Source organism: Colobus angolensis, unplaced genomic scaffold (genome assembly GCF_000951035.1).
Source record: "Colobus angolensis palliatus isolate OR3802 unplaced genomic scaffold, Cang.pa_1.0 Scaffold36, whole genome shotgun sequence".
NCBI lineage: Eukaryota > Metazoa > Chordata > Mammalia > Primates > Cercopithecidae > Colobus > Colobus angolensis.
Window position 1 is genome coordinate 732,121 of NW_012116932.1, and position 13,269 is coordinate 745,389.

The 13,269-nt window shown below is 53.1% G+C and overlaps 2 protein-coding genes across 4 annotated transcripts in view; both read left to right on the plus strand.

Annotated features, from left to right (window-relative positions):
- CCDC130 (coiled-coil domain containing 130) overlaps nt 1-12,772 on the plus strand; it is a 37,570-nt gene extending 24,798 nt beyond the window's left edge. Inside the window, exons 3-11 of one of the 3 annotated variants that reach the window (XM_011953190.1) lie at nt 1,151-1,354; nt 3,497-3,550; nt 5,708-5,790; nt 6,928-6,983; nt 7,294-7,354; nt 8,775-8,917; nt 9,007-9,179; nt 11,776-11,914; nt 12,067-12,772. In XM_011953190.1, the coding sequence (XP_011808580.1) occupies nt 1,352-1,354; nt 3,497-3,550; nt 5,708-5,790; nt 6,928-6,983; nt 7,294-7,354; nt 8,775-8,917; nt 9,007-9,179; nt 11,776-11,914; nt 12,067-12,545 (1,191 nt within the window). In that variant the 5' untranslated portion in view covers nt 1,151-1,351 and the 3' untranslated portion in view covers nt 12,546-12,772. The remainder of the gene's footprint in view (nt 1-1,150; nt 1,355-3,496; nt 3,551-5,707; nt 5,791-6,927; nt 6,984-7,293; nt 7,355-8,774; nt 8,918-9,006; nt 9,180-11,775; nt 11,915-12,066) is intronic. The other 2 variants (XM_011953189.1, XM_011953191.1) reach the window with 2 other exon arrangements.
- A 108-nt stretch (nt 12,773-12,880) lies between these two features.
- MRI1 (methylthioribose-1-phosphate isomerase 1) overlaps nt 12,881-13,269 on the plus strand; it is a 7,274-nt gene continuing 6,885 nt past the window's right edge. Inside the window, exon 1 of the mRNA XM_011953393.1 lies at nt 12,881-12,948. Within this exon, the coding sequence (XP_011808783.1) occupies nt 12,881-12,948 (68 nt within the window). The remainder of the gene's footprint in view (nt 12,949-13,269) is intronic.

Below are 13,269 nucleotides of genomic sequence, written 5' to 3' on the forward strand. Positions count from 1 at the left end.
AAAAAAAAAAAGGGCTGGGCGCAGTGGCTCACACCTGTAATCCCAGCACTTTGGGAGGCCGAAGCGAGCGGATCACGAGATCAGGAGATCGAGACCATCCTGGCTAACATAGTGAAACCCCGTCTACTAAAAATACCAAAAATTAGCCGGGCGTGGTTGCGGGCACCTGTAGTCCCAACCAGCCACTTGGGAGGCTGAGGCAGGAGAATGGCGTGAACCTGAGAGGCGGAGCTTGCAGTGAGCTGATATCGCGCCACTGCACTCCAGCCTGGGTGACAGAGCGAACTCTGTCTCAAAAAAAAAAAAAAAAGAAAAGAGTGACTCCTCTTCAGCCAGGCTCAGTGTTCTTTCTTGAGACCTGTGTTCAACTGTACTACATGTGTGTCTGCCCAGTGACAATGTTAAATCTTTCTTATTGTCAATCACAGTCCCCAGAAGAGTGTGAAAGCCACCATAGGAGCATCTGAAACTCATGGAATTTTCCAAAGCAATGACAATGGGTTTTTTGCCCGAGTAGCCCTTCCCCAATCATACACTGAGCCCAGCACTGTCCTCTACAATGTCCCCGAGTCTCCCTTATCCAGGTCCTACCCCCTGAGGCTGCTCAAGTAGGTTTCCTGGAGGGAGCCTGTGTATTAGTCCATTCTCATGCTGTTAATAGAGACACACCCAAGGGCCGGGCGCGGCGGCTCACGCCTGTAGTCCCAGCACTTTGGGAGGCCGAGGCGGGCACATCACTTAATGTCAGGAGTTCGAGACCAGCCTGGCCAACATGGTGAAACCCCATCTCTACTAAAAATACAAAATTAGCTGGGTGTGGTGGTACATGCTTGCAGTCCCAGCTACTTGGGAGGCCGAGGCAGGAGAATCACTTGAACCCAGGAGGCAGAGGTTGCAGTGAGCAGAGATCGCGCCACTGCACTCCAGCCTGGTGACAGAGCGAGACTCCGTCTCAAAAAAAAAAAAAGATCCCGCGGGCAGCTTGGGGTAGGCAAGTGTCAAGGGCAGAGTTAGGAGAGAGGAGAAGACTGTGCTGGCCCAGGTGAGTGATGATGGGTGCTGGACCCGGTGGGGCCACAGAGGGATGAAAGTGTCAGATACGATGTGTATATTGGCTGTAGAGTGGACGGGACTCTGTCTTTCTAAACAGACACGCCGCTTTTTGGATGCCTCCTATGCCTGGCGGGAGTCTTGTCTGAGCCGGCACCAGCACACAGCCCACAACATCTTCTCAGGGAAGCCTGTGGACCCTCTGCCAGGCTCTGCAAGAGGTCAGGACAGGACAGCGTGTTCACAAGGCCGGTTTCTGATTGTCCGCCCTGAGGGTGAGGACCAGTAGGCAGTTCCCAAGATGGTGAGTAGACAGCCTTGTGTGCCCTGGATTTCTCTCCCAGTCTTTGTAGGACCCCGAAAGCAGCCCCCCCTCCCCTCCCAGAGCTCTGAGATGATGATTTCAATCTCTGGATCATCATCTTTTGGTGCAGTGGGTCTGAAATGTGGCTGTGCGCTAACATCACCCAGGGGCGCTTTGTAAATGTTTTTTTGTTTGGTTTTCTTTTGTTTTTGAGACAGTCTCACTTTGTCGCCCAGGCTGGAGTGCAGTGGAACGCTCTCAGCTCACTGCAACCTCCACCTTCTGGGTTCAAGCGAGCACGTCCCACTGATTTTTGTATTTTTAGTAGAGACGGGGTTTCAGCATGTTGCCCACGCTGGTCTCAAACTCCTGACCTCAAGTGATCCGCTACACTCGACCTAATTTCCCCTTCCCCCTTCCCCCTCCCCCTCCCTTTTCCCTTCCTTTCTCTTTCTTTCTTTCATTTTTTTTAAGAAGGTGAAAATCAAATAACATAAAATTAACCATTGCGAGACTGGGTGCAGTGACTCACACCTGTAATCCCAGCAGTTTGGGATGTCAAGGCAGGCAAATCATTTGAGATCAGGAGTTTGAGAACAGCCTGGCCAACATGGTGAAACCCTGTCTAAAAATACAAAACTGAGGCAGGGCACAGTGGCTCACGCCTGTTACCCCAGCACTTTGGGAAGCCAAGCTGGGCAGATCACCTGAGGTCAGGTGATCTGGCCAACATGGTGGCCGGGTGTGGTGGTGGGAGGCTGTAGTCCTAGCTACTCGGGAGGCTGAGGTAGCAGAATCGCTTGAACCCAGGAGATAGAGGTTGCAGTGAGCTGAGACCATGCCACCCCACGCCAGTCTGGGCAACAAAAGCGAAACTCCGTCTCAAAAAAAAAAAAAAAAAAAAAAAAAATTAGTTGGATGTGGTAGCACATTCCTGTAGTCCCATCTACTCAGGAGGCTAAGGCACGAGGATTGCTTGAACTCAGGAGGCAGAGGTTGCAGTGAGCCAAGATTGCACCACTGCACCCAAGCCTGCATGACAGAGCAAGACTCTATCTCAAAAAAAAAAAAAAAAAAAAGGGCTGGGCGCAGTGGCTCACACCTGTAATCCCAGCACTTTGGGAGGCCGAAGCGAGCGGATCACGAGATCAGGAGATCGAGACCATCCTGGCTAACATAGTGAAACCCCGTCTACTAAAAATACCAAAAATTAGCCGGGCGTGGTTGCGGGCACCTGTAGTCCCAACCAGCCACTTGGGAGGCTGAGGCAGGAGAATGGCGTGAACCTGAGAGGCGGAGCTTGCAGTGAGCTGATATCGCGCCACTGCACTCCAGCCTGGGTGACAGAGCGAACTCTGTCTCAAAAAAAAAAAAAAAAGAAAAGAGTGACTCCTCTTCAGCCAGGCTCAGTGTTCTTTCTTGAGACCTGTGTTCAACTGTACTACATGTGTGTCTGCCCAGTGACAATGTTAAATCTTTCTTATTGTCAATCACAGTCCCCAGAAGAGTGTGAAAGCCACCATAGGAGCATCTGAAACTCATGGAATTTTCCAAAGCAATGACAATGGGTTTTTTGCCCGAGTAGCCCTTCCCCAATCATACACTGAGCCCAGCACTGTCCTCTACAATGTCCCCGAGTCTCCCTTATCCAGGTCCTGCCCCCTGAGGCTGCTCAAGTAGGTTTCCTGGAGGGAGCCTGTGTATTAGTCCATTCTCATGCTGTTAATAGAGACACACCCAAGGGCCGGGCGCGGCGGCTCACGCCTGTAGTCCCAGCACTTTGGGAGGCCGAGGCGGGCACATCACTTAATGTCAGGAGTTCGAGACCAGCCTGGCCAACATGGTGAAACCCCATCTCTACTAAAAATACACAAATTAGCTGGGCGTGGTGGTGCACGCCTGTAATCCCAGCTACTCGGGAGGCTGAGGCAGGAGAACCGCCTGAACCCGGGGAGGCGGAGGTTACAGTGAGCCGAGATCGCACCACTGCACTCCAGCCTGGGTGACAGAGCAAGACTCCGTCTCGAAAAATTGATAGTAAAATAAGAAATTTTAAAAAATTGTTTTGAATGAGATTTGGGTAAGGACACAGCCAAACCATATCAGCCTCTCTCTGAGTCATGTCTCTGTTCTGCTTTGCAGGGTGAAAGGAAAGGGGTCAACAAGTACTACCCTCCGGACTTCAACCCTGAGAAGGTAAGGAGCAGGCTCCACGCTCCGGGTGCACAGTAGCAAAAAGACCCACGTCATCCTCTCCTGGGGTTGGGGTCACTGCTGTGGAAGGATGGGAGGCCTCCAAGGTCTTTTTGTCTTCTGCTCGTCACCTGAGTCTCGAGGCTGTCTTCACTTTTGGATGGTAACTGTGGCTCTCCTCAGGGACCTGTAACTCCACGTCCAGCGTAGAGTATAGTGTGTTTATGGCAGGGGCCCAGGATAAGGCAGAGTGCACGGATGAAGGGTCAGATCCCCTGGTTTCCCCAGCTCCAGCACCTCTGGCATCCTGATTGTCCCCTCTGCCTGGAATCTCTTCCCGCATTTGACCATACTCTCACTTCCTTAAGTGCTTTTCTCACAGAGGTCCTCCCTGACCGCTGTCTCGTTCTCTGTTGCATTGCTGAGCACTTTATATAACCTCATAGCCCTTATAACTCCCTCACTTACTCATTTATTTGTGTCTTGTCCATCTCCGCCACTAGAACATTCTCTCCAGGAGGGCAGAGATGTTTGTCTGTCTTATTTATGGCTGTGTCCTCACACAGTAGGTGCTCAGTAAGGGCCCGAGTGTCCCAGCTGCCTCGTCCTGAGTATAGGATTTAGCCTCTATGCCAAAGTTTCTCCATATGTCAGAAGGCGGAAATAAATTGAGCTGACCTTACAGAATCATTGAGGGATAAATCCTAGCTACTCGGGAGGCTAAGGTGGGAGGATTGCTTGAGCCCAGGAGGTGGAGACTGCAGTGAGCCATAATCATGCCACTGCATCCCGGCCTGGGCTACAGAGCCAGACCCTGCCTAAAAAAAAAAAAAAAAAAGCCAGGCGTGGTGGCTCACGCCTGTAATCCCAGCACTTTGGGAGGCCGTGGCAGGCAGATCATGAGGTCAGGAATTCAAGACCACCCTGACCAACATGGTGAAACCCGATCGCTACCAAAAATAAAAAAATTAGCTGGGCACAGTGGCCCACACCTGTAGTCCCAGCTACTCGGGAGGCTGAGGCAGGAGACTCACTTGAACCCAGAAGGCAGAGGCTGCAGTGAGCTGAGATCACGCCACTGCACTCCAGTCTAGTGACAGAGCGAGACTCTGTCTCAAAAAAAATGAGGGCCGGGCGCGGTGGCTCAAGCCTGTAATCCCAGCACTTTGGGAGGCCGAGACGGGCGGATCACGAGGTCGGGAGATCGAGACCATCCTGGCTAACCCGGTGAAACCCCGTCTCTACTAAAAAATACAAAAAACTAGCCAGGCGAGGTGGCGGGCGCCTGTAGTCCCAGCTACTCGGGAGGCTGAGGCAGGAGAATGGCGGGAACCCGGGAGGCGGAGCTTGCAGTGAGCTGAGATCTGGCCACTGCACTCCAGCCTGGGCGACAGAGCGAGACTCCGTCTCAATAAAAAAAAATAAAAATTAAAAAAAAAAAATGAGGTGATGCACATGAAGTCCCCAGCGAATGTTTGCCAGTCTTGTCACCTCACCTCATCCTCCCCAGAAAACCTGGAAGTAATAATGACCATTATACATAGTTGATAGACAGGGGAAACTGAGGCTCAGGAAGGCAAAACGTGAGGTCACTTGCCCAGGGTCCCCTGGCTCTTTCAGCTCATAAATGGGAATGGGGCTGGGCACAGTGGCTAACACCTGTAATTCCAGCACTTTGGGAAGCCAAGGTGAATGGATCCCCTGAGGTCAGAAGTTCGAGACCAGCCTGGGTGACATGGTGAAACCTCGTCTCTACTGCAAATACAAAAAAATTAGCCGGGCGTGGTGGCAGGTGCCTGGAATCCCAGCTACTCCGGAGCCTGAGGAAGGAGAATCGCTTGAACCCGGGAGGCAGAGGTTGCAGTGAGCCAAGGTCGTGCCATTGCACTCCAGCCTAGGCGAGAAGAGCAAAACTCCGTCTCAAAAAATAAATAAATAGGAGAGGGACTGTTCAAACTCACATTCCTGGTTCCAAGCCTACGTGTTCCAGTAAGACCTGGATGCCTCCCATATTGCTGTGAACACCCTGTCCTGCAGGACATAAGAATCAAGGCCTCTCCCACCCGTGAGGCACTTGTCCCAAAGCAATAAGGGTGGCAGAAAAGCGTGAGCTCCCCCAGCTCAGCAGCACTAATCCGCTCCCTCATCCTCTCCACACAGCATGGCTCTCTCAACCGATACCACAACAGCCACCCGCTTCGGGAGCGGGCTCGGAAGCTGTCACAGGGCATCCTCATCATCCGGTAAGGCTCGGCATCACCTGAGGATCCCACCGTCCTGCCCCCATCCTTCAGTCTCAAGGACAGTTCAAGTGCCCTCATTGGCCCAGTGCTGCAGGGTCTTCAGTCCATAAAGCAGAAAGTCACTGTATCAGTCGGTTATTGCCATGTAACAAAACAATAAGCATTTATTATTGCTCACATGTCTGCAGCTCAGCAAAATACCTCTGCTGGGCTTGGCTGGGCTGGGCTGGGCTGGCCTGATCTGGGCTGGGCTCCCATGTGTTTCCAAGTTGGCTGGCTGGGGACTGGCTGAGACGTCTAGCGGAGCCTTGACCTGTACAACTGGGCTCTGCTCTGTGTTGTATCTCATCCTGTGGTAGGCCAACCTGGACTTGATCACACAGGACTCTCAAAAAAAACAGTGATTGTGGCTGGGTGCAGTGGCTCACGACTGCAATCCCAGCACTGTGGGAGGGTGAAGCGAGTGGATCACTTGAGGCCAGGAGTTCAAAAGCAGCCTGGCCAACACAGTGAAACCCTGTCTCTACTAAAAATAGAGAAAATTAGGCTGGGTGCGGTGGCTCACGCCTGTAATCCCAGCTACTTGGGAGGCTGCGGCAGGAGAATTGCTTGAACCAGGGAGTCGGAGGTTGCAGTCAGCCAAGATCATGCCACTGCACTCCAGCCTGGCAACAGAGCAAGACTCTGTCTCAAAAAGAAAAAAAATTAGCCAGATGTGGTGGTGCACACCTATAATCCCAGTTACTTGGGAGGCTGAGGCATAAGAATTGCTTGAACCCAGGAGGCAGAGGTTGCAGTGAGCCGGGATTGTGCCGCTGCACTCCAGCGTGGGGGACAGAGCAAGACTCTGTCTCAAAAAAAAAAAAAAAAAGTCTCAGCAGCACCCAAAGGCAGCTGTCCCTGGACCTGGTCGGTCTGCTTTCGAGCAAGCAGGAAGTTCCTGCTCAGTTACAATGGTTGTGATGCTTTTTCTTCCATGTATCCATTTCCTGTGTAATGTGACTGCAGCAACTCCCGTTCAGAGGGGGCAGTCTAATACCCCACCCCTCAAATCACAACCGCAGCCAGTCACAGGTGTGGAGACCCAGGGAGTGTCCAAGTGGACAGGAGCAAGTAAGATGCTGTGTGTCTTTGCAGATTCGAAATGCCGTATAACATCTGGTGCGACGGCTGCAAGAACCACATCGGCATGGGTGAGCCTCCGCACGCCCTCCATTCAGTCCCGCAAACATCAGACCCCTAACTGCTGGGTGCGGCCGGGGGCGGGTGGGACGGTCCTGATCAGGAACGAGGGAGGAGACGGGCACCCGAGTGACTGGCTGGCCATGGAAGCTCCTTTGCAGAGGGCTTAGGAAGCCAAGCTCTGGCTTCCAGTCCCATCTCTAACTCCTCCTAGTTCGGGAACCCTGAGCAAGTGACAGTGAGCCTCTTTGTACCTCGGTTTACCCATCTGCAAAATTCACATGGCAATGAAATAACCACCCTCGTCTGACCCCCTTCCAGGTGTTCGTTACAACGCAGAAAAGAAGAAGGTGGGCAATTATTACACAACCCCAATCTACAGGTAAGGGCGGCTTGGTGGCGTCTTGGGACCAGGTAGGGTGGCCACAGGGCGAGGGGACTACAAAGAGCCTGAGTGGGAGGGAACCCATTCCCTGCAGGACTCTCCTGGAAACCGCCCTGGTTGGTGAATCAGGGCACACCCCGCCCCCACCCCACCCGCAACCCTCCATGGCTCCCACCTTCCTCAGGAAAAGCCCAAGTCCTCCCGCTGGCTCACAAGGCCCCACACACTCTGCCTGTCCTCTCTTCACTATAACCTCCTCCTGCTGTCCCCCTCCCTGGCCTCTTCATTGTCCCTCACACACCCCAGGGACACACCCACCTCTGTGCTTCCACCTGGAATGCTCTTCCCCAGGTAGCTCCAAGGCTCCTCCCTCGCCCAGGGTTTCTGCTCAAATACCACCCCTCAGAGACACATTTTCTAAAGTGAGACTCGACATTGGTTGCTTGTGGCCTTGCTATCAAGGTGGCCCCTGCTGGGACGTCAGCCTTTCCACGAGCAGGGTGGCTTTTCCACTACTCAGCAATGTCCCCAGCAGCTGGCATTGAGCCTGCCACAGAGCAGCCTGTCTTGGGCGGATTTGTGGAATAAATGAACTAATGGACAAATGAATGAATGAATGAATGAACAAAGGAGCGAATGAACAGATGATGAATGAATGGACAAATGGATGGATGAGCAAATGAACGTATGAATTAATTTAACAAATGAATCAGTGAACCAACAAACATTCACTAATGAATGAACAAATGAATTAATGAATAAATGAACCAAAAAAAGATGAGTGAATGAATGAACAAACAGCTGAATGAACAAATGAATGAATAAATGAACCAAAAAAAGGATGAGTGAATGAATGAACAGCTGAATGAACAAATGAATTCGTGAATAAAGGAACCAAAAAACGGATGAGTGAATGAACAAGTTGCTGAATGAACAAATGAATTAATGAATAAATGAACCAAAAAACGGATGAGTGAATGAATGAACAGCTGAATGAACAAATGAATTAATGAATAAATGAACTAAAAAAGGATGAGTGAATGAATGAACAAATAGCTGCATGAACAAATGAATTAATGAATAAGTGAATCAAAAAAGGGTGAGTGAATGAATGAATGAACAAACAGCTGAGTGAACAAATGAATTAATGAATAAATGAACCAAAAAAACGGATGAGTCAATGAATGAATGAACAAACAGCTGAATGAACAAATGAAGAAGCCAACTGCAGCCCCACTGACAGAAGGTCTGTTCTGGGTGCCCAGGTGTGCCCCTTTTGCCCATGGTTCACAGCACAAAGTGGGTGCTCAGTGAATTTTTGTCAAATGACACCATTGGGTGGAAAGAAGCAGGCGGAGGTGACAGGGCTGTCCTGGGGCACAGCCACAGCCTTCTGACTCCTGCCCACCGCTTCCAGGTTCCGGATGAAATGCCACCTCTGTGTCAACTACATCGAGATGCAGACGGACCCCGCCAACTGCGACTACGTGATCGTGAGTGGCGCCCAGCGCAAGGAGGAGCGCTGGGACATGGCAGACAATGAGCAGGTGCTAACTACAGGTGAGCGCCACCCACTTACCTGCCTGGGGTCCCTGGCCCAGAGTCTGCGCTGGGGTCCCCAAAGCCCAGCCAAGCTCTGGTCGTTGCAGAGCATGAGAAGAAGCAGAAGCTGGAGACGGACGCCATGTTCCGGCTGGAGCATGGTGAGGCTGACCGGAGCACGCTCAAGAAAGCACTGCCCACCCTGAGCCACATCCAGGAGGCCCAGAGTGCCTGGAAGGACGACTTCGCCCTCAACAGCATGCTGCGGAGAAGGTTCCGGGTGAGGGGGGCTCCAGCCTAGGGTCAGAGAGGATGCTTGGTGGACCAAGGCCCAGGTCCAGCCCTCACTGCACCACATCTTAGCTGTGAGCAGGCCACTGGACCCTCTGAGCCTCAGTTTCCCCGTCTGCTACATGGTGATCGTGCCCTGTCTGTTTGTTTGAGACAGAGTCTCGCTCTGTCACCCAGGCTGGAGTGCAGTGGCGCAATCTCGGCTCACTGCAAACTCCGCCTCCCCGGTTCACGCCATTCTCCTGCCTCAGCCTCCTGAGTAGCTGGGACTACAGGCACCCGCCACCACGCCCAGCTAATTTTTTGTATTGTTAGTAGAGACAGGATTTCACTGTGGTCTCAATCTCCTGACCTTTTGATCCATCTGCCTCAGCTTCCCAAAGTGCAGAGATTACAGGCATGAGTCGCCACGCCGGGCCTCTTTTTTTTTTTGAGACCGAGTTTCGCTCTTATTGTCCAGGCTGGAGTGCAATGACGCGATCTCGGCTTACCGCAACCTCTGCCTCCCGGGTTCAGGTGATTCTCCTGCCTCAGCCTCCTGAGTAGATGGGATTATAGGCATGTGCCATCACGCCCGGCTAGTATTTTTAGTAGAGATGGGGTTTATCCATGTTGGTCAGGCAGGTCTCGAACTCCCAACCTCAGGTGATCTGCCCACCTCGGCCTCCCAAAATGCTGGGATTACAGGCATGAGCCACCGCACCCAGCCAATTTGTGTATTTTTAGTAGATACGGGGTTTTACCATGTTGGCCAGGCTGGTCTCGAACTCCCAACCTCAAGTGATCCACCGTGGCCTGCCAGAGTGCTGGGATTACAGGCGTGAGCCACCGAGACCAGCCAAAATAAATAATAGAATTGTATTGCTCATGGTTCTGGAGCCTGTGAAGTCCAGGATCAAGGCGCTGGCAGATCCAGTGTCTGGTGAGGGCCCATTTCTCATAGGCGGTGGCTTCTAGCTGTGTCCTCATGTGGCAGAAGAGACAAGCTCCCTCGGACCTCGTTTTATAAATCCAATAATCTCATTGGTGAGGACACAGCCCTCCTGACTTAATTACCTCCCCAAATGCCTCACGTCTTTTAACACTGTGATATTAGGGATTAAGCTTCAACATACCAATTTGGGGGACACAGACATTCAGACCATAGCTCACCCCTACCTCACCATGCCATGGGAGATGCCTACCTGGTTGCTTCCTTTTTTTTTAATTTCTTTTGTGTGTGTGTGTGTGTGACTGGGTCTCGCCGTTGCCCAGGCTGGAGTGCAGTGGCAATCACGTCTCACCGCAGCCTCAACTTCTCAGGTTCAAGCAATCCTCCCCACTAAGGCTCCCAAGTAGCGGGGACCCACAGGCATGAGCCATCACACCTGGCTAATGTTAGAATTTTTGTTTTTTGTTTTTGCTTAGACTGAGTCTCGCTCTGTCGCCCATGCTGGAGTAGAGTGGCATGATCCCAGCTCACTGCAGCCTCTACCCCAGGTTCAAGCAATTCTCCTGCCTCAGCCTCCCAAGTAGCTGGGATTACAGGTGCCCACCACCATGCCTGGCTAATATTTGTATTTTTAGTAGAGACTGAGTTTCACCATGTTGGCCAGGCTGGTCTCGAACTCCTGGCCTCATGTGATCCACTTGCCTCAACCTCCCAAAGTGCTGGGGTTACAGGCGTGAGCCACTGCACCTGACCTGGCCACCACATTTTAAATGGAACCTCCCAGCCCATCCCCTACCCACCTATCCTGCATTTTTTTTTTCTCCTTATCACCACTAGAGGCCAGCTCCACGAGGGCAAGGGTTTTTCCCTGCCTGCCGCTGCATCCCCAGTGTCTAGAACAAAGCCTAGCACAAGGTGGGCATCCCAGAAATACTTGTGGGATGAGGCTGTACGTGGTGGCTCATACCTGTTATCCCAGTGTTTTGGGAGGCACAGGTGGGAGGATTGTTTGAGGCCATGAGTTGGAGACCAGCCTGGGCAACATAGTGAGACCCCCATCTCTACAAAAACAAATTTTTATTATTTTTTTTTTGAGACTGTCTCCCTCTTGCGCCCAGGCTGGAGTGCAGTGACACGATCTCAGCCCACCGCAATGTCCACCTCCCAGATTGAAGTGATTCTCATGCCTCAGCCTCCTGAGTCGCTGGGACCACAGGCACATGCCACCACGCCTGGCTAATTTTTGTATTTTTAATCGAGACAGGGTTTCGCCGTGACATCCAGGCTGGTCTCAAATTACTGGCCTCAAGGGATCCACCCGCCTTGGCCTCCCAAAGTGCTGGGATTACAGACATGAGCTACCAGGCCCAGCCTCTACAAAAATACATTTTTTAAGTAGCTGGGCATGGTGGTGCACACCTGTAGTACTGGATACTTGGGAGGCTGAGATGAGAGAATCGCTTGAGCCCAGGAGTTGGAGGCTGCAGTGAGCTATGATTGTGCCACTGCACTCCAGCCTGGGTGACAGAATGAGACTCTTTCTCAAAAAAGAGTAAATTGAGACCCCGAGAGTTGGAGCAGTGCCCCTAGCACACAGAAGAGACAGGGCTTTGACACACACCCCCGTCTCTGGTGTTCTTGGCCCTCGACACAGGAAAAGAAAAAAACCATCCAGGAGGAGGAGGAGAAAGATCAGGCCTTGCAGGCCAAGGCGAGCCTGACCATCCCGCTGGTGCCCGAGACGGAAGATGACCGCAGGCTGGCGGCCCTGCTGAAGTTCCACACCCTGGACTGTGCGTAAAAAGCCAGGGGGAAGAGGGGGCAGGGAGGCTCAGAGTTGCTTGGAGATGGGGGGGTCCTCAGCCTTGAGTGGACTCTAGTCTACTGTAGGGCAGTTCTGGACCCCTCCTCTGCCGCCCCTGAAATGTCCTCTCCTCTCCTCCAGCCTACGAGGACAAGCAGAAACTGAAGCGAACCGAGATCATCAGCCGCTCCTGGTTCCCCTCCGCCCCCGGATCCGCCTCCAGCAGCAAGGTCAGCGGCGTCCTGAAGAAGCTGGCCCAGAGCCGCAGAACCGCGCTTGCCACCTCCCCCATCACCGTGGGGGACCTGGGCATCGTGCGGCGGAGGTCTCGGGATGTCCCGGAGAGCCCCCAGTATGCGGCTGACACCCGCAAGTCTGGGGAACCGCGGGTACCAGAGGCGGCTGCCCAGGACCGGCCCACGGCCCCCAGAGACTATCCTCCAGAAGCAGCTGAGACCCCCAAGTGCAGCAGGCCGAGGGGGCAGCAAGGAAGCCGTCAGGACAAGCCCCTGTCGCTGGCAGGCTCCTCCCAGGAGGCAGCTGACCCCGCAGACACGCGGCACCCCTGCAGCCTCGGCTCCTCCCTCGTGGCGGACTACTCTGACTCGGAGAGTGAGTGAGCAGTCCCCATCCTGAGGACTGGACCCGCTCTAGAGGCCCGGACACACGCAGGAGGCCCCTCACAGACTGCAGACCCCGGCTGGCCCACCAGCCCTGGGAGAGCTCAGATGCCACCCCCTCCCCAGACCTCGCCTTCCTGCAACCGTGGAGTTATTTATTTGGTCTTGGTGAGGGTGTTTGTGCCTTGTGAGACTCCGTACATTAAAGACCTGTCTCCTCTTCCCTGTCTTGGGTTGTTAGCTGGGCCCTGGGGCTTCCCCCCACATGCCCCAAGTTGACCAAGCTTGACAGGCCTCTCATCAGCAAATTCTGGTATAGGGTCATAGCTGTGACCATGGACGTGGTCCCCTCCCAGAGTGACAAGAGTCTCAAGGTGGTGGTTCAGGTTGGCCAGGAATCAGGGCAGACTTCCTGGAGGAGGTGGCATGGGCCGAGTGTGAAGGGTGAAAAGGGGGCCAGGAACCACACACACAAGGCCAGGGACAAGGTGCACAGGGTACCCAGGATCTGTGCCACATACAGCGGGGGCTGGAGCACACAGGTGTGAGCTTTTTATTATCCCCAGCCCGGGGGTGGCCCATGGAGAAGCCTCCCGTGCATGTTACTTTTGGGGTTTTTTTTGTTTGTTTTGTTTTTGAGACTGAGTCTCGCTCTGTCACCCAGGCTGGAGTGCAGTGGCACAATCTCAGCTCACTGCAACCTCTGCCTCCTGGGTTCAAGTGA